Source organism: Octopus bimaculoides, chromosome 5 (assembly GCF_046866305.1).
Source record: "Octopus bimaculoides isolate indiv1 chromosome 5, ASM4686630v1, whole genome shotgun sequence".
In the NCBI taxonomy this organism is placed as follows: domain Eukaryota; kingdom Metazoa; phylum Mollusca; class Cephalopoda; order Octopoda; family Octopodidae; genus Octopus; species Octopus bimaculoides.
The window spans coordinates 49551053-49574796 of NC_142932.1; the positions used below are offsets into that span (position 1 = coordinate 49551053).

The 23744-nt window shown below is 37.8% G+C and overlaps 1 protein-coding gene across 4 annotated transcripts in view; it reads left to right on the forward strand.

Annotated features, from left to right (window-relative positions):
* LOC106869253 (uncharacterized) overlaps window positions 1–23744 on the forward strand; it is an 80329-nt gene that overhangs the window by 25275 nt on the left and 31310 nt on the right. For 2 of the 4 annotated variants that reach the window (XM_089352220.1, XM_052967808.2), the window contains exon 1: window positions 19452–19703. The exons of the other annotated variants lie outside the window; for them this stretch is intronic. In XM_089352220.1, the coding sequence (XP_089208346.1) occupies window positions 19653–19703 (51 nt within the window). In that variant the 5' untranslated portion in view covers window positions 19452–19652. Of the gene's footprint in view, window positions 1–19451; window positions 19704–23744 lie in introns of those variants that run through there. 4 annotated transcript variants of the gene reach the window in all.

Sequence of the window (23744 nt, forward strand, 5' to 3'; positions counted from 1 at the left end):
GCTTTGTTTGAGAGTCAGCAACTTGAAGCTGAAGTATATATTCTAGCTATTCTGACTACTCAGGCCTGCTGCAGATTCACATGGTTTGAAGCATAGATGACAGACAAAAGTTGTAACTTCCACTGGATTGATCTGATTACTGTGAAATATAGTCTCTGTGAATTCACTCACGAAATTAATTTGCAGGTCCTTTCACACACTATACATACCAAATTCGCCTGGTCTTGGAGAAAGTGTGTTGCATGCTGTTGATCTTTCATGGAACTTCAAATGGTTGACATATCCAACCTTAGAAAGGAGTGCATGGCCACATGTTTCACACCCACCTCACTTTATGTTCTCATTATGGTTCTGATGACAGCCCCTCCAAAGCCAATGCCTTAGGGTTTCCTGCTCAAAGTGACACTCTTCAAAAGTTTCACAGCCTCCCTTTGTACACTTCCTCCACTCAGCTCTTTTGAAAGCTAAATCTTCTCAGTGCCTTACATTGATATGCTGTTCCTTCAGGTTGCCTTCTATGCAGTCTTTGTCACATTTTTGTGGTTTGTGATAATAATACCATAGTACACACACACGCACAAACACATGAAGGCAATAACATCATCACAGCAGAACTAGCAGCTGGGAAGAAGAGAGTCTGGAGATGTGCTAAGCAATTGTTAATCAACAAAACTGTGGTATCAGAGGTGTGGGGGCATAGAAAGAACCTAGTTTCAATGTGGCTAGACTACAAGAAAGTGTTTGACTCTGTTCCCAACTCATGGATGCTAGAAGCCCTACAACTTGCTAAAGTTCCAGTGAGCACAGTCAAAGCCAGAGCTGACCTGACTTCATCATGGGCCACCATCTCGAATTTAAACACAAGGAGTAACTTTATTATCACTGATAGAATGCAGTATCACAGAGGCATATTCCAAGGAGACAGCCTCTCTGTGATATTGTTTATACTTTCTGTAAACCCCTTCTCATTAATGTTGAAGTCTGAAGGATATCTCACTGGTTCACAAGGAAAGAGAAATACCAAAATTATGTGCTATTTCTTTGTGGATGACTTGAGTCTATATATAAAGAATATGTACAAGATGAAAAAAGAGCCTTGACCTGGTTACTACATTCTCAAAGGATATAGGGCTGGAGTTTGGTCAGGATATGGTTATGAAAATAGGGAAATCTGTAAAGCAGACTAGCAACATCTCCATCAATGACTTGACTGTTTCCCCTCTATCTGATGAGGAATGTTACAGGTATCTGGGGGTGGATGAAAAGATATCTTACAATGGTATCTGTAACAAAAGAATATTACAGCTGAATAAAGAAAATTTGGACCACAAAATTCTCTGCATTCAATAAAACAGTGGTCCACAATGTGTTTGCAGTGCCAGTTCTCATACCAACATTTGGGTCGCTTGATTGCATGCTTGATGGGATCCAAACCATTGATGTGAAAACCTAGAAGATACTAACAAGGACACATAATTTCCACATCAACAGTGATGTAGACCAACTCTGACTAAAAAGAAAACAAGGTGGCAGAGGCTTAACATTGATCCAAAATGCCTTCGAATGTTATATCATATCCCTTCTGCAACATCTATTAACCACCAAGTGTTGAAGTATATCCCTTGACCAAGTTTGCATACATGAGGCTGATAACATCATAAAACTTGGAAGGTAGCTCTTTGAATAGCATTCCTTGTCTGATAACTTTAAATACATGCCCAAATTCACACGGCTCTACTGCAATATATCATCAGATGAAAGGATGAGTGTATATGAGCAGAAGACCATGTGTGGATATATTAATAGAAAGCTCAGAGATGATAGTAACATTGATCATCAAAGCAGTCTACCATGAACCAACAACCGGACTACTACTCGCCACTTTGAAGGGTATTTGTTTGCAATCCAGGAACAGGAAATATCAACTAAATACCTGATGCACAAAAGGGACAGAGATGCAGGAAAAGTAATAAAATGTGACAACCAATGTAGACTTTGTGGCGTTAACATCAAAGATATCATCTACATCATAAGCAGTTGTCCAAAAATGTCATCATGGTATTATCTACCGATGAGACATGATGTTTTAGCTGGACACTGTATAACGAGATCCATTGAAAGTATAACCCCGAGGACAATGAAATAAGAACCTACAGAATGGTGAAGCCATAGCTACCCATAATAAAAAGGAGTACTGGTAGAATGTCCAAGTGAAAACCTCAATAAAATGTAAACACAATAGACCTGATATAATGATTTGGGACAGAGAAGAGAAACTGTGTACAGTTGTGGAAATCAGCTGCTCAGTGGATGTTGACATAAAGCTGAAGATCATTGAAAAAGGGAATACCTACGCTGAACTATTGAGAAATCTGCAATTACTTTATCCAGATTACAAGTTCAGGTTTATACTTGTAATTAATGGGGCACTGGGATATGTAACACACTGTCTAAATACCAGTCTAGAGAAATTAAGCTTCTCAAAATAAGAAAGGAGAAAGCTGATTTGAAGACTACAGATCCAAGCCATCACTGGAACAGTAAAAATCTGTAAAACTTCCCAGAATTTTATCATTTAAATATCTGCAAATGTCTAATGCAACTATATGCATGAGAATACAGACATAAAACAAAACATACAAATCTGTGTATGCTCTGACTCCAAATAGTGCACATATACACACATATACACACATACATGTAAAAATACCCTGTTGGTATTGTCGAAATTCCTGTGAAGAAGTTGTAGCAGAGCGAAGCTAGCTGAATTACGTTCATTTGCTAGAAAACGCCAACAGGTGGCATGGCAGCTGACTCCTATATATTCCGAGGTTTTTTTGGCTCTCTCTCTTTCCATTTTGGGTACCAAGGAACATGAATCTCTCTTCTCCCTAAGGCCACAGACCGCATGTGGTTACCATAGTTCTAACGACGTCTGCCTAAGCTGACTTCTATCACCATTGCTACAATGATGCCTGCTTAAAAGATTTCAGACCATCATCGTTCTCCTGCTTTATCATGGCGACTTGTTCGGCAACTAATTCTATTGCCACAGCCTACAAGGAAATTAACTGTCATGTTACCAACTTCGCTGGCATCTGCTATAATTTGTTACAGTAGGTCCAAGCTGCTTGATGATGAACGTTTGGGAGATAGGCGACTGTCTGAAAATTTTCAAGGATGTGTCAACTTGACTGACATTTCTCCTGAGGGCAGTTCTAACTTTTCTTCTCCTAGTTGCCATGTAACATTCAGTTGATTTTGGCACCCATGGTTGAGGTCAGTTCAGCGGACCAACTAGCTTTTTCTTCTGACAAAATTATAGAATTCTCTGTCAATGTACCAGTGGACAATAAAGTAGTTGCTGCAACTTCTTCTGTTCCTCCTTCTGCAGTCGACAGCAGTTCCACACAAGCAGTAGCTCTTCAAGCTATTTTGGAATTGACTAAGGAAGTCAGGAAATTGTGTTCTGTTTAAAATTTTCACCACTACAGGTCCTCTAGCCGTTCATCTTCTGGACGGCATTCGTTTTCTCCCACTGCTTCGCCATATTGTTGGTATCATGACCATTATGCTTTGACGGCATGGTTGCACGGTTGCACAGTATTTTCAAAGATAGACCTAGTAAGGGCATATCACCAGATTCTTGTTAACCTGGATGATATACCGAAGACTGCTATCGTCACTTCATCCGAGTCCTTCGAATCCCTTTCCATGCTTTTCGGACTTAAAAATGCAGATAATATGTTCCAGAGATTCATGGATGAGGTCCCTTGTGGGTTGCATTTTGTGTTTGCATACATAGATGACCTACTAATCGCTGGTTCTACTCCTGAGAAACACTTAACACTGCTCTTCCAGCGTTTAAATACGTACCAAGTGAAATTAAACCCTGCCAAATGTGTTTTTGGTTCCTCCTCTTTGGAATTTTTGGGGCATCTGACAGACAGCACCAGAATTCGACCTGTTCCTGAGAAAATTCAGACTATACAAAGTCTTGCTTCTCCTACATTTCTTCGGCAGCTTTGCTGCTTTTTGGAATTGGTAAACTTTTACTGCCGGTTCATCTTGCAGTATACTGTGAAACTGGCCCCTTTAACTCAGGTGTTACAAAATAGGAAAAAAAAAAAAAAAAAAGAACGAGGTTATTTCTCTTACACCATTGCACCTGCAAGCTTTTCAAACAATGAAAGATGAACTGGAAAACTTGTCTGAGAGTACTTGCTTCTCTCTCTCTATTGATGCATTTGATACTGCAGTTGGTGCTGTTCTTCAACAGTCTTACCATGATAGGATGCAACCTTTGGCTTTCTTCTCTTGCCAGCTCAAACTCATTGAATCTCATTATAGCATGTTTGGCAGAGAACTGTTGGTCATTTTCCTAGCTGTGTAATATTTCTGTCATTTTTTCAAGGGTTAAGAATTCACAATTTTCACTGATGATAATCCTCTCACATTCACTTTATTATCAAAAGTGGACAAGTACTCACCAAGAGAAACCCGGCAATTGGATTTCATATCACAGTTTACTAGTGATATCCGGTATACTTCTGGTTCCAGTAATATAGTGGCTGATACCCTATTGCAGCTTCTCATACGTTTCTTGTCATCTGCTGCTGAGATTAATTTGTCTACTTTAGCTGCTGACCAACCCGCTTTGAGTTCGCTGGATACCTCATCTGATGAATTTGCACACCGTAAATTTGAATACCTTTCATTGCCAACTGCTGACCGACCTATATTATGTGATGTTTCAACCGATTTTCTGTGTCATTTAGTTCCCGAGTGACACCGAAGACTTGTTTTTAACACCTTGTATATGCTATCACACCCTGGCATCATGACCTCTGTAAAGCTTATTGCAGCTCATTTTTTTCTGGCCGAATATGCATTGGCATATTACTGCATGGTCTTACTCTTATTTACAATGCCAGCAATCTAAGGTACACAAGCACATTCGCGCCCCCCTTGGCACTTTTGAACCTCCAGATGCTCATTTTCAACATTTCCATATAGACCTGGTTGGTCCTTGGCCCTTTAGCTGTGGTTTCAGCTACATTCATACATGTGTCAACAGTCTTTCGCGTTGGCCTGAGACTGTTCCATTATGTGATATCTCTACAGAGTCGGCAGCCCAAGCTCTAGTCTCAAGTTGGATGTCGTGGTTTGGTGTCCCGTTAAGCATCATGACTGACCGTAGGAGACAATTCTTTAAAAAACTTTCACAGATTTTAGGTGTGAAACATCCAAAAGAACCTACCTGTTCTTTTGGGTTGTTGCCTTTTGGTGAAAGAGGATTTGGGATATTCACCAGCCAAGCTACTCTTTGGTGTTCCATTGTCTCTTCTTGGTCAGATGTTGGCACCTGAGGATTTATCCACCCACGACCCAACAACATATGTACATCGTTCACAGGCTTATTTGTCTGACCTTCCACCAATGTCCTCTCGGTGACAAACTGTATCTTCTGCTGTTTTTTCTGATATTGCTTCCTGGATGCATGTGTTTTTACGTAAAGACTCTGTGAAAGGTCCTCTCACACAACCTTACACTGGACCTTACTGTGTGTATGTACGGACGAGCTTTTTACCATAAACATTAGTGGAAAAAAACACACAGTTTCGATTGACAGAGTGAAGCGTGCTTTCTCAGAAGCCCTCACTACAGAGCCAAATATTCCCCTTCATCACACACCTCTTCAAACAACAAACACCACAACTTCACCAACACCTCCGAAACCTCAGTCACCTATCTCTTCAATGACTTATGTCACTTCCACATGTTCTGGAAGACGAGTTCATTGGCCTAAAAACTTATGCAAAGCTGCTTTCATTTGAACTATCTTCTTAGTGCCCGACTCTTGTATACTTTTAATTGCTGTATTTTCTGTTGCATGTAATTTGTTTGATTTTCTTATTCGAGTGTGCATTCCCACCTCACTATGTTTCTATGTGCATTTGTACTGATTTATATGCCTTCTTTTTTTATTGCATATTCCTTTTACTACGCACCCTGTCATTTGCATATTGAATTTTGAACTATTGTTTTCCTTATGCAACAAACTGCACCGTTTTTCTGCACATTCTCTTGCATGCTTTATTTTCAACTTCTACATGGACTGAATTTAAATTGTACATTGCTTCTATGTTTTCTAGTTGCATTTTCAATTGCTTTTTGTACACTTTCTATTTTCCTCCTGCTTGTATGTTCGTATTCGCATGCACATTAATTCACCAGCATGCTTTCTAATGCTGTGATCTCCTATCCAATACCTCTTTTTGAATGCTTAGTCTGTGGTGCACAGCTTTTAGCTCAAGGTTTTTTTTGCATCAGACTCTGCAAATGGTGTTACCTTTGACAGAGATGCTGCATATATTTGCACTTTCCATTTTCAGTTCCTGCATTTTTTATTACAATTGGTGCTGGTACATCCATGCATTTCTGGATTTGTACTTTTGACTGCTGGCTTTCATTTTCTGCCACAGAGAGACCACTCTCTCTGCTCAACAAGATGGGACAGGTATTTTTCTTCCCAGTGAGAACAGAAATTAGGTTTTTACATTTTTTTCCATTTCCTCTGCCTTTGTGCCATTGCTCTGCTCTGCTCTCCTACAAATTCTACAAAGTTACCAACAATGGTCTCAGAGGATGATGATGTAGCATAGTGAAAATAGATGAATTATGTCCCTTTGATGGAAAACACCAACAGGTGGCATGGTAGCCGACTCCTATATATTCCAAGGTTTTTTTGGCGCTCTCTCTCTCTCTGTTTCTTTCTCTCTTTCCATTTTGGACACCAAGGAGCATGAATCTCTCTTCTCCCTAAGGCCACAGATCACATGCGGTTATCATCGTTCTAATGACATCTGCCTAAGCCGACCTCTTATCATCATTGCTACAATGATTCCTGCTTAATAGATTTCAGACAACCGTCATTCTCCTGCTTTATCACTTGTTCAGCAACTAATTCTATTGCCACTGCCTACAAGGAAATTAACTGTCATGTTACCAACTTTGCTGGCACCTGCTATAATTTTTTACAGTTAGTCCAAGCCACGAACTGAATATATTTTCTGACTAAACCTCACACATGACACTACACGTTTCTGTTACCTTCACAATTTTTCTCGCAGTTAATTAGCTCTTATTTGTCATTCAAAAGGATCCAAGACACATGGATATCTTATTTCTTACATCATGTAAAAACTGTGTTTGTACCATCTATTCTAAATAAATTTTATATTATGATAAACAGTCTTCATCTTCTTACACACACCCGACACTCTAAAAAGCCTTGGAACTTGGTTAGAAACTAGTTGTTTCTCTATTGGCAAGAAATCTTGAAATGAAACTGAATAACAACATACTTACCTATCTACCTACCTACCTACACACACACACACACGTAACTGCTTTGAAACCTCCAGTTCCTATATCCAGATTATAAATTCACATTTGTATCAATAATAATTGGTGCTCCTAGTTTTGTAAGTAAATACCAAGTGACAGTCTGAATAAGGTGGGGTTTCAGGAAAAGAAGTCCGCTAGCTAATTCACATGTTATAAACAATCTGTAAGTGGGACTGTAAAAATATGCAAGACTTTTCTCAAGTTTCAAATGTAACTTTATTTTTGTCATCTAGAACTTTGATAGCTCTTTGTATCCTTTGTTAGAAACCAACTCTGTTCTCAGAGGAAAAATTCATATAATTAAAAACAGAAGTGAACTTACATGCATGCTGGCACTCCGTCGCTTACGACGTTGAGGGTTGCAGTTGATCCAATCAACGGAACAGCCTGCTCTTGAAATTAACGTGCAAGTGGCTGAGCACTCCACAGACATGTTTACCCTTAACGTAGTTCTCAGGGATATTCAGCCTGACACAGTATGACAAGGCTTACCTTTTGAATTACAGGCACAACAGAAACAGGAAGTAAGAGTGAGAGAAAGTTGTGGTGAAAGAGTACAGCAGGGTTCGCCACCATCCCCTCTCGGAGCCTCATGGAGCTTTAGGTGTTTTTGCTCAATAAACACTCACAACGCCCGGTCTGGGAATCAAAAAAACCGCGATACTATGACTGCGAGTTTGCTGCCCTAACCACTGGGCCATTGCACCTCCACTACATGCATAGATACATACATACATACATGTATGCATGCATACATGCATACATACATGCACACACACACGCACACACAGAGGAGGGAAAAGTATGTGTGTTAGCCTTCAAAAATTCAGATAAACTGTATGAGGCATTTTATTCTAAATGAGTATACAAAATAGTAATCAGGAATATGTATAATACTAGACTACCCGTGACCCATTGGCTCACCAAGGAAGTCTGAGTTTCCCAGCAACGGAGTTTTGTTTCTTGTTTTTTTTTCTCTTTTCCATGTTATTTCATATGTTTTCAACGAATGGGAAATCGAAATTACGTGTAAATGGTTCCTTTCATACTGAGGTTACCAACGGGTCTTTTACAAAATATTTACTGTATTTTTGAAGTCATTTTCAATTTAAAATATTTTGCCCATCATATTCAACAAATGTGACATCGAAATCACACATAAATGGCTCCTTTCCCCAGAAAAGGAAAGATTTAGCTGCTACTTCTTGCACACTCTGCTATTACTTGAAAATATTTTGCCTATCTTAATGTGTCAAATGGAAAGGTTAGAGTTTCTTCCCTTTCAAGGTGAAGTTATTTTCGAAGTATTTTCCCATTATGCACTGTTTTGGGTATCTATACCCCCAAATCCTGAATATCACAATAACTACCAGTCTGATTTACGCAAAACTTGTTTTATTCCGCATTCACATTTCAGGGACACTTTACTTTCAAAGTATTTTCCCATTAGGCACCAGTTTGGCTGTGTAACATTGCAAGCAAGCAAATTGAACCTCACTTTTAATAGTATAGATAGCTACATGTATGGCTGTGTGGTTGAGAAGTTCACTTCCCAACATATAATTTGGGGCACAGTTCTACAGGGTAGCACCTTGGGCAAGTGGCTTTTGCAATAGCCTCAGACTAATGAAAGCCTGAAAGAAGCTTTGTACAAATAAATATAAAGTTTACTTACACCTTGTAACATGTTTCATCTAGAGATCAGTAAAGAGTATATACATGTCCACACACATTCGTTTATGTGTCTTCATAAATATATACACATACACACTAACATACATATCTATATACATGCATGTATAAAGCTGCTGATCGAGAAAAGAAAAACTGAAGTACTAAAATGGGATGGTGGTGGGAGGAGATTGTTTTTTTTTTTTTTTTTGTGTATTGTTTGGCCTGAAAGTTTGATTATAATTAATGCAGTGTTGTATACAGAGATTTGGTGGTTTTGAAATCATTACTGTATGTTTTCAAAATTTTGCTGTCCTTACAATTTAAAAAAGCATTAAGTTATTGAGAAATCAAAAGAATGTGACTTTAAATGTCATATAGAAATTAGAGCCAATTAATGAATTAGAACAAGGCATTCCACTTGCACTTGAGGAATTTATGGTCTTGAAAAACAAATTGTTTCGATATAAGTTTGATGGAATCAAAGGCTATATTACAACAGTTTTCTTCAGTTCCTTATTGGTGATGAATGCAACAATAATTGAAAATTAGCAATCTGTATACAAATTTGCTAATGACTCTGCCTAAATGCAACATCAATTTATTTTCAGTTAGTTTAAATATTAAGCTAGCAGCTGGTGTTTGCTTGACATGAGATGATGTAGATATTTGCTGCTGATGAATATCATCATCATCATCATCGTTTAATGTCCGCTTTCCATGCTAGCATGGGTTGGACGCAGAAATCTAGTTCCAGGAATTTCACCACCAATACTGGGTGATCTTTACCTGTTCCTGGTATTTTTCTGAATTTTTAATGCCACATGTCTATAAGAAATGCTTTCTTATGATAGATATTGCAGTTTAGAAGGCTCTCAACACGTATCTACTTAAGTATGTATACAAAATGATAGTATGTATAATTCTATAGTGGAGAGTAGAAAGCACTTGAAACTTGGACAAGATACAAACTAAGATTGAAGAAGCAGTTTACAAGTGATGCGTTCAACAAAGATGTTAATATACAAAGTCTTGAGCTAAAATCTATATGTGAAACCTTGAAAAATCACATGAGACTTAATGTTAAGGTAAATGATGGGTGGCTGTGAGATTTTAGAAGAAGGAATGGTATTGTGAAGAAAACATGGGCTAAGAAATTCAAATGCCATATATGATTGAAAGCTTTGTGGACATTAAGGACAACAACATTACTTTCAGCGGATTTCTTAACAATATGAGCTCATTGGTGTGTGACATAGGGTGGTAAGTGTTTAGTGAATATGGCACTGCAGAAGCCATACTGGTGGTCATTAAAGAGACAGATTCAAAGATTTGGAGAATATCATTTTTAAAACTAATAAATGGTACTTATCGCTACACGTAAAAAGCACCATCCGAACATGGCCGATGCCAGCGCCGCCTTGACTACGATTATGAAGAAATTTGCGGGGAAAATGTTTTCCGAAGGGGTAGAGAGAGGACTGTCGCGAAGTTCATGTGATCCGTTTTGTTTTCCCCTCATAACTTTCAGGATCTAGTTTAGCGTCCGGTCACCGAAACGAAAAAAAAAGCCAGTCCAATACGTGTAAAAGAACGTGTAGAAAACGAATATGGAAACAAAAATTTGTGCAAACGAATGGGGGCGGGTGGGGAGAGGACTTTCGGAAAATTCACACGATCCGATTTTTTCCCTCATAACTTTCAGGAAAAACATTTTCCTCACAAATTTCTTATTAATCATAATCTATGTCGTTTGGAAAGTGTTTCTGCAAAATTTCATTAAAAGATATCAATTTTCCTGAAAGTTATGAGGGAAGAAATCGGATCTTGTGAATTTTCCGTCCTCTCCCCACCCCTTCGGAAAATTTTTTTTTATAATTGTAATTTGTGCCATTTGAACGGTATTTCTATAAAATTTCATTAATATATATCCATTTTCCTGAAAGTTATAAGGGAAAAATCGGATCTTGTGAATTTTTCGAAAGTCCTCTCGGCAGCCCCCGTTAGTTTGGACAATTCTTTTTTTCATATTGGTTTTCTACACGTTTTTTACACCTAGTAGGGTTTTTTTTTTTGTTTTCGTTAACGGGTCTCAAACTGTATATTGACCGAAGTTTGGGATGTAGCAGAGAGAGCATGAGAAACAGCCCAAGAGACAGTAGAGACGAAGTGGCAGACGGACAGTGAAATGACGCAGGCAGCTGCTTAACCGAGCTGACATCAACATAATGAACTACCGGCGACAGCAACACGACAACTAGCTGTTGACTTTTTGAATATTATGACAATTACATCAAAAACAATAACATCCAAACGCTTTCACATTTGTGATTTGTGGTAACAACAGTATTTGCCTTTTGCTTGTGGGCAATCAATCGTTTTGAGTCTCAGAAATTCCATTTGCGACTTGTCATCCGTTCGTTAGTTTCCTTGAAAAGTTTTTATTTATTTACTTTTGATGTGTCGAAGTGGAAGAGGAAGCTAATGTGTGAGTGTGTGTGTGTGTGCAAGCGTGTTCTGTTTCATGTATTTGTTGTTGTTGGCACTCCGTCGAGGGTTCCAGTCGATCCGATCAACGCAACAGCCTGTTCGTGAAATTAACGTGCAAGTGGCTGAGCACTCCACAGACACGTGTACCCTTAACGTAGTTCTCGGGGATATTCAGCGTGACACAGTGTGACAAGGCTGGCCCTTTGAATTACAGGTACAACAGAAACAGGAAGTAAGAGTGAGAGAAAGTTGTGGTGAAAGAGTACAGCAGGGTTTGTCACCATCCCCTGCAGGAGCCTCGTGGAGCTTTTAGGTGTTTTTGCTCAATAAATACTCACAACGCCCCGGTCTGAGAATCGAAACCGCGATCCTATGACCGCGAGTCCGCTGCCCTAACCACTAGGCCATTGCACCTCCACTACATGCATAGATACATGTATTCACTCACATACACGCACGATAACAAAAGTGTCGCATTTTAAATTTGAGAAATATTTATAATGTACGAGTTGTATGTATGCATGCATGCATTTTTGTGCATGTATGTGTATGAAGTTAGGATTCGTTCTTACCTACTTCATTTGTATATGTAAAATCCAAAAACTTCGAAGTCTACGTGTTACAGTTGACAAACACGTATTGTCATGCAGAAAACCCTGGGTTAAAATGATCAAACCTATATCAATAAAATTTTTTTTAACAATCAATGACCCGAAATATTGCAACATGCATGGAGAAAAGACGTGTAGTGTAATCTCTCTCTCCCATTTATTATATATATATTCGAACGTAATGGAACCACCATTTGGATCCCATTGTGTCCACCACTCTGCTCGGTATTGGCGCAATTTGTCGCGCCAATTGCAGGATATAACCAATCGCAGCCTCCAAATAAATCACGTGAGACAGTCTGTTTTCAAACGCAGTTTGAACCGACTGCTCCCTATAAAAACTCAACTTCTCGTCATAAGAGTTTTTGGTTCAGACCTTTTAAAGTGTAGCCTCTGACCACACAAGATAGCCAGTTCCAGCGACCTCCGTCTTCGTTGCCACCATCAAATTTCTCACCAACGTCATCTCTCTACGTACACAGCATAACAAATAACTCGCCCAGGTTTCAACGCTTCGATTCACTGTTTGTGTGTTAGCTCCACGGATTAACGGTGAATATATAACCTGCGAGACTCCTGTGTCAAGTGACCGGTTCAGTATCACATCCACAACCGGCTCCGCATTACAGTCACAACATCTCGATACAGCATCGCAACAACCCGTGTACAGTTGATCACGAACTAGTATTCTCGTTCTTGTGTCCACGCACATCTAACTTCTCATTAAAGGCAGTGAGCCGGCAGAAACGATAGCACGCCGGGCGAACTGCTTAGCGGTATCCCGTCTCTGTGAAGTTATTGCGTGAGTCTATGTTGAACTATTTATCGACTTGTTGCCATTATTGATTGAATTGTTGTTTGAATTATTGCCGTTGTTGATTCGTTAATTGTTGTTTTGTTTCCCATTGCGGGAAAATGGAGAAGGCGCCGGAGGCAGGCCCAAGTTATGCGGCCGCAACGAGCAAAGGGGTAGACACGCGAGAGTTGGAGGTCCACGAGATAAAAGTGGAGCCTAGAAAGATAGAAGTGAGAAATTAATAACAAAGGAAGGAGACACTTTGAAGCTAACACCGCCCGAAAAGCTATCGGCCAACGTGACGAAAAGAACGGTCATGTTTAAAACCATGAAGGCAGCTACGAGAAAGATAGAAATTGCACAAATAGAGACCATAGAGGAATGTGTTAAGAATATAAAAAGATTCTCAACATACATTACGAGAGAAAGAAGATATGCCATTATGGAGGTGCGCTTCTCAACGGAGGAGGAAACAATAAAGCACTCCACAGAGGTAATAAAGACAGAGGAATGGGTGCTCTTGCCTTCGTACTGCGGCAAACGTGTGGCCAAAGTGCGAGTGAGTAAGGTGCCACCCAAACTGAAAGAAGAATGGCTGATGACAGCCATAATATATCATATGAAAGACGGGAAGATTCTGAAGGCTACAAGGACCCAGAAGGTAGGTTACTGGGGATATGGTATCGAATTAACGATTCAGGCAACAATGGAGGACTTGAATAGTGTGGTGGACGGGATTGTGCTGCCAGAAGATGTGAGACTGAGAGTTACTGTGGAGGGTAGGCCGTCAGTGTGTTTCACATGTGGAGAAAGGGGCCACATGAAGGCATGGTGCACCCAAAGAAAGATACTAACAGAACAGGAGGAGAGACATGAGAGTGTGGACCAGGTAGTACAGGACAAGGCAACAGAAAAAGAAACGGAGAAGGGATTCACTATGGTTGAAAAGAAAAGGAGGAGCGGAGGAATGAGTTCTCCGCCAGAGAAGCGCAAAAAGAAGAGAGAAGAGGTGAGAAAAGAAACTGTGAAGGAGGGCAGTAGGAAGGGAAAAAGAAAGTGGAGTTACCAGTGGAGAAAGTGTCGGAAACCCAACTGTATGAAGGTGAGATGGAGATACTATTTATGGAGGAAGAAAAAAGAGAACCAAAAATCCAAGAGAAAGGAAAAAAGATACGTGGAGGAGATGGAGTGTGGTATTATGTGACGTACCACAAAACTGTTGAAACAGAAAAAGGTAATCAAGTTTCATTCAATAGCAAGAGTGAACGTGAATTCATACGTCTACGCAGAGGATATGAAGGCAGTATTGATTGAACAGGCGGCGAGCTGGCAGAATCGTTAGTACGCCGGTTGAACTGCTTTGCGGTATAACGGCTCTGTGAATTATGTTGTGTTACTTTGTGAAAACTATCTCGGTGAATAATTGTGATTTTTGTGGAATTATTACGATTGTATTTCACGTGAGCTGCTGCATTTCCCCCAACTATGGCAAGTGGTAGTGTCTCCAGCATGGAAAGCTACACCAAGGCCACTGCGGTGAGGAAGCCAGTGCCGCTGGAAACCAAGTTAATCAAGTTGGATATGGAGGAGGTGACCAGAAGCAGGAATTTGATAGAAGTTGAGGGAGACTCGTACAAATTGTGTCCCCCAAAAGAGACTAAAGAAAATAAAATCCTGAGGACAGTAGTGTATCGTACACAGGCTGTCGAAACCGGTAAAATTGAAATGGTGACGAAGAAGAAATCGAGGAGTACCTGGGTGAAATTATCAATGAAGCCACGTACATCAACAGAGGAAAGTTCGGTACGGTTGAGGTGAGGTTCGCCACTATAGAAGAGGAAACCAAGCATGCAACCAACATATTAAGACGTGAGAAAATAGCATTGCTACCAAGCTATAGAGGAAGAAGTGTAAAAATACGAATTCCCAGAGTTACACCAGATATTAAACCAGTGTGGTTGGTTGCAACAATGCTGGCTGCAACCAAGGAGGAGCCGGAATTGGGATCAGTGGCGAAAACAAAAGTGTGCAAATGGTGGGGATTTGGACGCGAAATGTGGCTTTTTGCCACTTTCGAGGTCATAGAAAGAATTCCCTATCAGATAGAAGTAGAGGATGAGAGAACGCTAAATGTTGTAGTCGAGGGAAGGAAACCAAATTGCTACATATGCGGGGAATGAGGTCATATGAAGACCAAATGCCCCTTATATGAGTTCACACAGCCACAGCAAGAGAAAGCACAAGTAGAGGAGGAAAAACTGTAGACCACACGGAGGAAATAAAAGAGACAGAAGTGTGAAACAGAGAAAACAAAGAAGAACGAAAATGGAGCTACTAACCCTAAAAAACGAAAGAAAAATTAAGTCAAAGGAACGGTTAACAGAAAACATAAAAGAGATAGAAAAGCCAGAAACTAATAATGTACAAGAAGAGGAGGAGAGAACGGAGAAAGATGTGGAATACAAGGGGCTTTTGATAAAGTACGAGAATTGCGAGCAGATGGAGAGAAAAATCGAGAGGTTAAAAGAAATAATAAGAGTGAAAATGCCAGAGAAATGTGCTGAAAAATGCATTTTGATACGTGAGGAAAGATGCTTCGAGTGCATAAAAGAACTTGGTGAAAATTTAATAACGAAACGGGTATGGTTGGTGGAGACATCACCCCCTAGAACTGATTATGGCATAACTACAGGGTTTTACCCCCCAGACTTTGGGAACAAAAAACATAAAACGAATGTAAATGAAATGAAAGTTATATAAAAATGAAAATGGACACATGGGCCCCATTCCCATGCAGTACCATTTGAACCGTTATATGTATTATTTACAATTGTTCTTTTTTTTTTCTCTTTAATTTCATACTTTTAGAGTTCGATATCTCTTAAATCCACCACTGGTGGCAACTCTTTAAATTCCACCTCCACTCCTGGCGGGTCAATGCTACCTCTTGATAGAGATTTGAGTTGGACATAATGGAGTATAGAGAAAAGGAAGCAAGTGGTGTTGCCTGATGGGGCGGGCAACACCATTTTCATCTTTACGTTTTATCCATCTTTCATTATATCATACGTTTTTATTTATTTGATATATTATTTTAATTGTACATTTTTTTATGTGTTCCCAATGTAATTGTATGTCCCTCTTTGTCGGCCCCTCGTGGGTAATGAAGAATTACAATGCTATCTCCACACCTCTTTCGACTTTCTGTAGTTTTCCTCTTCAATCAATACTTGTTTCTTTATTACCCACAAGGGGGATAAACATAGAGGGGACAGACAAAGGGATTAAGTCGATTACATCGACCCCAGTGCGTAACTGGTACTGAATTTATCGACCCCGAAAGGATGAAAGGCAAAGTCGACCCCGGCGGAATTTGAATTCAGAACGTAACGGCAGACAAAATACCGATTTCTTTATTACCCATAAAGGGCTATACAAAGAATTTTTAAGATATCACAAAACATAAAGACAGTACAAAACGCTAACATAAAATCGGAGTAATTAAAATAAAATGAGAATATGCAAGAATGAAAAAAATGAGGCGCAATGTCCATTCGATCCCCGAAGTCGGGTGGTTACATTTATCCAGTTTTTCACTTTTACGTTCAACGTCATGTAAACATTTTAACGGTTTTGTAACTCAAAAAATCCAAACACTCGCGTTACCTTTCTTCCATTAATCATTGGTACGTCCGTCCTTAACAACTGCAAATAATCAGGGCATAACTACAGGGCTTTACCCCCCAGACTTTGGGAGGTCATAACTTTCAGAAAAATGAATATTTTTTAATGAAATTTTCTATGCATATAGTATTTACTATGTAGAATCCGAATATACAAAAATTTCCGGTGAAAGTGTTTTGGAATTGGGGTGGGGGACAATTTTCGGAAATTCCAACAGTCCACTTAAATTCTTCTAAACTTCCAGGAAAATTAATATTTTTTCGTGATATTTTCTACAAATATACCTTGATGTACATTTCGAGCATGTAGGAATTTTGAAGGAAACAACTGCATGTTATTTTTGAGAAGCGTTCCCCACTCGGTGGTGTTTCGGAGCAAGTCGTCCATATTTGTTACATTTTTCTCTATTATGTGCGTATGTGCATCTGTAGATTTCTAGACAGTGAAGAGAAGCCGTCATAAGAAAACTTTCGTTAAAAATAACATGCACACGATTTTTTTTTTCTCAATAGAAGTAAATTCCAAAGTAAACGTTTCTAGTAGAGAAGTAGAAGAGAACAGGAGCAAAAATAGGAATATACACGCACGGTTAAATATAGAAACTATCACAGTGTCGCTTCCCGAAGAATTTTAAAATGTTAGCTTTCCGAAACTTTTTTTCAATCTTGCAAAAACACGAAGATTAAGAATAAACAGAAAAAGTACACAAATATATTTTGCATAGTTGTCGTATACGTCGGTTTTGTTTATAATAACATAAGTTTAGTCACTGTTTCAGTACGTGTTTGTGTTCTTCATTGATCTTATGTGAAATCTTGTATTAGTTAAAAAATGTTTGTTTAAACAAAACCGACGTATACGACAGGTATGTACAATATATTTGTGTACTTTTTCTGTTTATTCTTAATCTTCGTGTTTTTGCAAGTAGTCTTGTCTGTCCCTCTGGTGTCCCCATCTATGTTTAAGGCTTTATGCCTCTCTCTTTTCTTCCCGCACACCTGTCGCATTCCAGCTTACATATATTGTAAGTACAGTGTGGTGTCCAACATCAACTCTGGTTATCTCGCATCACACGGTCCTTTACAGATGTCACGCGTTAATTTAATGTTAAACTTTATCTACTATAATAATACTCTTGTGTTTTTTTTCTGTCACAACATATGAATGAGAAAGGAAGGGGCGATGGCAAACAGGCAGTGTGAACGTTTCATCTCTGTGTGAGTATATGTATGTGTATGTAAAAGGGAGTTATGTGAATGGTTGTGTGTGTGTGTGTTTGCAATAGAAGTGGGATGGTGAACATTCAACGCTGAAAAGAAGTCAAACAGCGTTTCAACTCTTAATATATGTGTGCTTGTATAAGGGAAGTATGTAAATGTTTGTATGAGTGAACTAGCGTTCTTTCAGTAACAAATGATGATAGATGTCACATCTCAAAAAACAGCCACTAGATAACGTTGACAAGTGTATTAATTTGATTTACCATCCATATTTATAAATAAAATACTACAATTAATCGTCATTTTTGACGACACGGGGTCAGCTAGTTAATAAGCTTGCTTACCAACCTGTCTCACTGCGTGGCACCTTGAGCAAGTGTCTTCTACTATAGTCACGGGCTGACTAAAGCCTTGTGAGTGGATTTTGAGAGACGGAAACCGAAAGAAGCTCGTCGTATATATTATATACTCTTTTTTCCACCTTGTTTCACATTTATGTGCTTAATCCGGTATATATATATATATATATATGTGTGTGTGTGTGTCTGTGTTTGTACCCCTCCCCCACTTCGCTTGACAAGCGATGCTGGTGTGTTTACGTCCCCGTAACTTACCGGTTCGGCAAAAAGCAACCGATAGAATAAGCACTAGGCTCACAAAAAATAATTCCTGGGATCAGTTTGTTCGACTAAAGGCGATGCTCCAGCATGACCGCAGTCAAATGACTGAAACAAATAGAAGAATAAAGATATGAGTCAGAACTTGTGATCCATCTGCTTCTTCCCCTTCGACAAAAGTGTTTATAGTTGATAGCATGTGCTTTCAAGTTTTCTGATGAGATAAAAAAATTTTCACGGAAAGTAACGAAGATAATGATAACTGTGAGACTCAAAACGATTGATGTCTGCGTGTATGCGAAAAGAATAAAAGTTTGTTGTCAAAAATCACAACAGATTTAGTTTTCTTCTATATAAAACTGTTGACCTCCGATGCTAGAAATAGCAGTCATCAATCGGTACCAACCTACGTAGTAACAAGCCCAGAGAAAAGAATGCAGATGACCACATAATCCCTTAACCTCTACTTTGGAAGTCTTTGGTGTTTGTGCGGTAAAGAATCATATTTTGGCAATCCTTCCAAAAGTTTAGTGGGTACAAGAGTGGAAATGTACATTTCATTTGATGTCAGCATAAAGTGAAAGAGAGAGAGAAAATGACGGACGAGTGTATATGTTGATGGTGGGGTGCGAGATAGAAAGGGTGTGTTGTGTGTGTGTGTATGTGTGAGGGAGAGAGAGAGAAAGGGAGAAGGTGGATAGCCTGCAGGGTAGACGAATTTCATCTCGAGAACACGAGGTGTAGGGGGTGCATATGTTCGATTAAGCGTGTGTGTTAATGTTTGAATATATGTGTGCGCGCGTTATGTACATGCACTTGTATAGAAAAGAGTATTGAAAACAGTTTAACAGTCGCTGGCTCCTGCTATGATTATCACTAAGTGACAATTTTTATCTATGTGTGTGTGTGTGTATATATATATATAGAGAGAGCAGTGATATACATATGAAATAAATGAAAGTATCTGTTATCTCTACGTCATTTCCAGTATAAACTGAAAGAAAATGTTGAAAATTTAGTTTCAGTTAGACACCGCTTGTTAGTTTTCATTAATTCTCCATACCAGTTTACTTCCTGGTTTGAACTATTCGACAGAGCAGTAAAGAAAAAAGAGATCGTGCATTTGGTTATATTGCGGACAATCTTAGTGATTATGTTATCCATAACGGTTAACTTGTATTATTTATTCGTACATATTTATGAGGTAGGAACGGTCAATTTTTTAATCACTAGTTTTAAACTATTCCACCTCTTTTACATTCTGTAAACTTCATTCTCTCTCAGATTTCATGGCTAACTAGCCGTCCTAGACCTCCACCGTCAACAGGTTGAATAATCTCTCTCTCTCTCTCTCTCTTTTTATCTGTCTATCTGCCTGTCTATCTGTCTGCCTGCCAATCTAGGCGCACTTACATAATTGTACTCCACTGAAGTTTGTTTCTTTGTAACTTTCTGAAAAGTGGATATTTTATAATGAAATGTTCTACAAATACCTTTCAGTAACCATTGAACTTCATAAACTGCTATATATATATATATATATATATATATATATTTACATCGTTGTGATATGACACACTTTCACTTGAAGTTCACAGAGTAACAGTAAAGCTAGTTAGCAATAATCGTCAATGACATGAAGGTGAAGATTACGTGTTAGCATAGATAGATGAAACACAGACACCCAGTTATATACTATCTTCTTGTGACAGCATGAACATTTTGAAGTAGTTGCAGGGTAGTAGTATTGTATTATGCCCAACAACAAACACCAGTGAAAAGTCACAAGGACCTGTTTGATATCCGATGGGTAGGTTTCTTATGTTAGTTTAGGCCACATATATAGTTAAGAAGTTGTAAACCATATATAAATTTTGTTGATCCAACGTGAGAGGAGACTATGGAGGAGTGATGAATGCTCAACAAGAAACTCGGCTGACAATGCGGAATGAACTGATGCTTTATCTACTTCGTATTTATGTGTGGTGAAATAGTTAAAGAGATTGAAAAAAACAAACAAACAATATGCTTGTTGTATGCATAGTTTTTGTGTTATATAATCCATTTTACGTTCACTTTTTTTAGGATATTAAACTGCATGTCTAGATAATAAGTCTGTATTCTTTATCATCATCATCATCACCTTCATCATTTAACGTCCATTTTCCATGCCGGCACATGTTGGACTGTTTGACTAGTGCTGGGAAGCTACACTCTGTTCCAGTCTGTTGTAACCTGGTTTCTACAACCACTTTACAGTTTGTGCTAGGTGCTTTTAGCATGCCACCGACACAAATACTTTTATGTGGCACCAGCAGGGAATTCTTTTTATGTGGCACTGGCAATTCAAATCTCCATAGGTTTTCATACATCGAAGAAAATCGTACATCTTTCCATTGTTTATATATTGAAGTAATGGTCAAACGTGTTACAATTATATGGACTGTAATGAGCAGTAGTGAAATGATCAAAAGAATTTATTTCTTACATGATATTTATCACCTTGTAACATTAGATATTGATTTCAAATTTTGATACAAGGTCAACACTTTTGAGGGAGGGCATAAGTAGATTACCATATTTGCTGGTATAAGCAGCACCCCCGATTTTTGGTCACTGATGGGGGAAAAACGTGAGGGAAACCAGGAAATAACTGGGGCTAATGAAAAGGGAGAAATGCAGGATGAATACAAACTTCAATTTCATGATGATTTTGTACCTAACAAACATTTCCGACTGCAATCATTGATATTCATAATTATTAATGGAAGAAGATAAAGTCCAAGTTTTAAATGCAAGAGATAATAAGAGAACGTCTTTTTATTATGTGTGTTTATATGATTTATTCATATTGTGATCTTTATATTCTTTCTTGAAAGTGTGTGGTCCTAAAAAGGACTGACCCTAATGGGTAGAGACTTCACTCAAAGCCTAAGAACTCTTCTTTTTGGACCTCTCAAAAAGTTTGAATTGTTCTCTTTTGAACTGATATATATATATATATATATATATATATATATATATATATATATATATATATATATATATATATATATATATATATATATATATATATATATATATGTGTGTGTGTGTGTGTGCATATATGGGTACATGACGTCACCAACAGTAAACAACATGAAATACGAAAACAAGAGTTCAATACGCAAACGAGAGAAACAAAATGAAAAACAGGACAAGTAACGGATCTATTTTAAAACGGGGGCCACATTTTTCATTAATGTTTTACGTAGTGTTTTTGGTACGGAAAGACTTTCAAACTTCGTATACTTATCTATTTTGTGTTATAAAACAGAAAAATATTTTGTATTCGAATTTATTTCATGTAAAAAATTGTCTTATTTCGATAATTTCAACCAATCACTGACAAGTATTCAGTTGTTTATATTTACTCCTTTGGCTGATTAAGCGATGTAAAGCGTATTTAATCTCCATACCTTCGTTTTATTTGCTTTTTTCATTTTAAATTTGCTTTAAACCCTAACCCTAACCCTAGGGTTAGAGTTAATTTTTTCAGAATCGTTTGTTTATGTAGTTGGCACTTAATGTATATCGGCTGAATGGGCGTCAGTGATTGGTTGAAATTACAGAAATACGACAACTTTAACATGGAATAACTTATGGATTTCTTTTTTTTTTTTTAAGAAGACTAAGAGAAAAAGATGTTTTATATGACACATTCTACCAGTGTTCCAAGTTTCAAAGTGTTTCGTTAATGAAAAATGTGGCCCCCGTTTTAAAAAAGATCCCAAGTAACATCTGTTGTTGGCTGTCTATCTATTCCTCATTTCAGGCATTGAACGACAATATGAGTGTTCGAAGACAGTTACTCCCATAAGTACCAAAATAACATTTGATATTTATGGAGGGTCAATGTTGGGAACAAAAACAGAACAGTGGAGACATACAAGGAAACTGAACAAAAACAAACATGGAGGGTCATTAGACCAGAATGTGGGTAAAATAGCAAACAAGAGAGAAGATAGAAGAGAGAGATCTAGGATACGTACAGTCTTTAGGACAGCCCTGAAAGAAAAGGAAGATGATCATGTGAGGAACAGAAAGACGGACGATGGTCACATGTGAGTAATGAGAGAGTAAAGGAGAAAGAAGAGGAGAGAGAGAAAACAGTGAAGGAGAGAAAAAAGAATTAGAGAAAGGATGAGAGGGAAAATGATATGGGGATACATACATATATATATATATATATATATATATATTTATATAATGATATAAATAATATATAAATATATGCATATATCCATACATATATGTACATACCTACACATATATGTATATACACATGCATATATAGGTACAGGACATCAAAAAAAAAAACGTTGAACACAATGAAAAACGAAAACATAAAAACAAAACATAGGAAACAAACTTTTTTGTGAACAACGAAAAAAACAAACAGAGAAACGAGACATGCAACATAAAGAGTATACCCCTTCGTCAGTTGTTCCTGTTTCATCTACTCCGCATTTCGAAGGAAAGGACAATACGAGACTTCGTTGTAACAGTCCTTCCCGCAAAGCAAATTAAATAAAATTTGGAATTTTCCAAATAAGTTATAAATATAATATATATATATATATATGTGTGTATGTATATATATATCATCATCATCGTTTAACGTCCGCTTTCCATGCTAGCATGGGTTGGATGATTTGACTGAGGACTGGTGAAACCGGATGGCAACACCAGGGCTCCAATCTAATTTGGCAGAGTTTCTACAGCTGGATGCCCTTCCTAACGCCAACCACTCAGAGAGTGTAGTGGGTGCTTTTACGTGTCACCCGCACGTTGACATTGCGTAAATACTTGAGACTTAGCTGGAATTTTCTATTGTTTTTCCTTATTAAAATATTGCATAATGAAATCGGTCCAATCTTTTAAAATAATCTTGTATATATATATATATATATACATATATATATATATATATATATATATATATATATATATATATACGTATATATATATATGTATATATATATATATATATATATATATATATATATATATACGTATATATATATACGATATATAATATATATATATATATATATATATATATATATATATATATATATATATATATACGTATATATATATATATATACTATATATATATATATATATATATATATATACGTATATATATATATATATTATATATATATATATAGTATATATACGTATATATAATATATATATA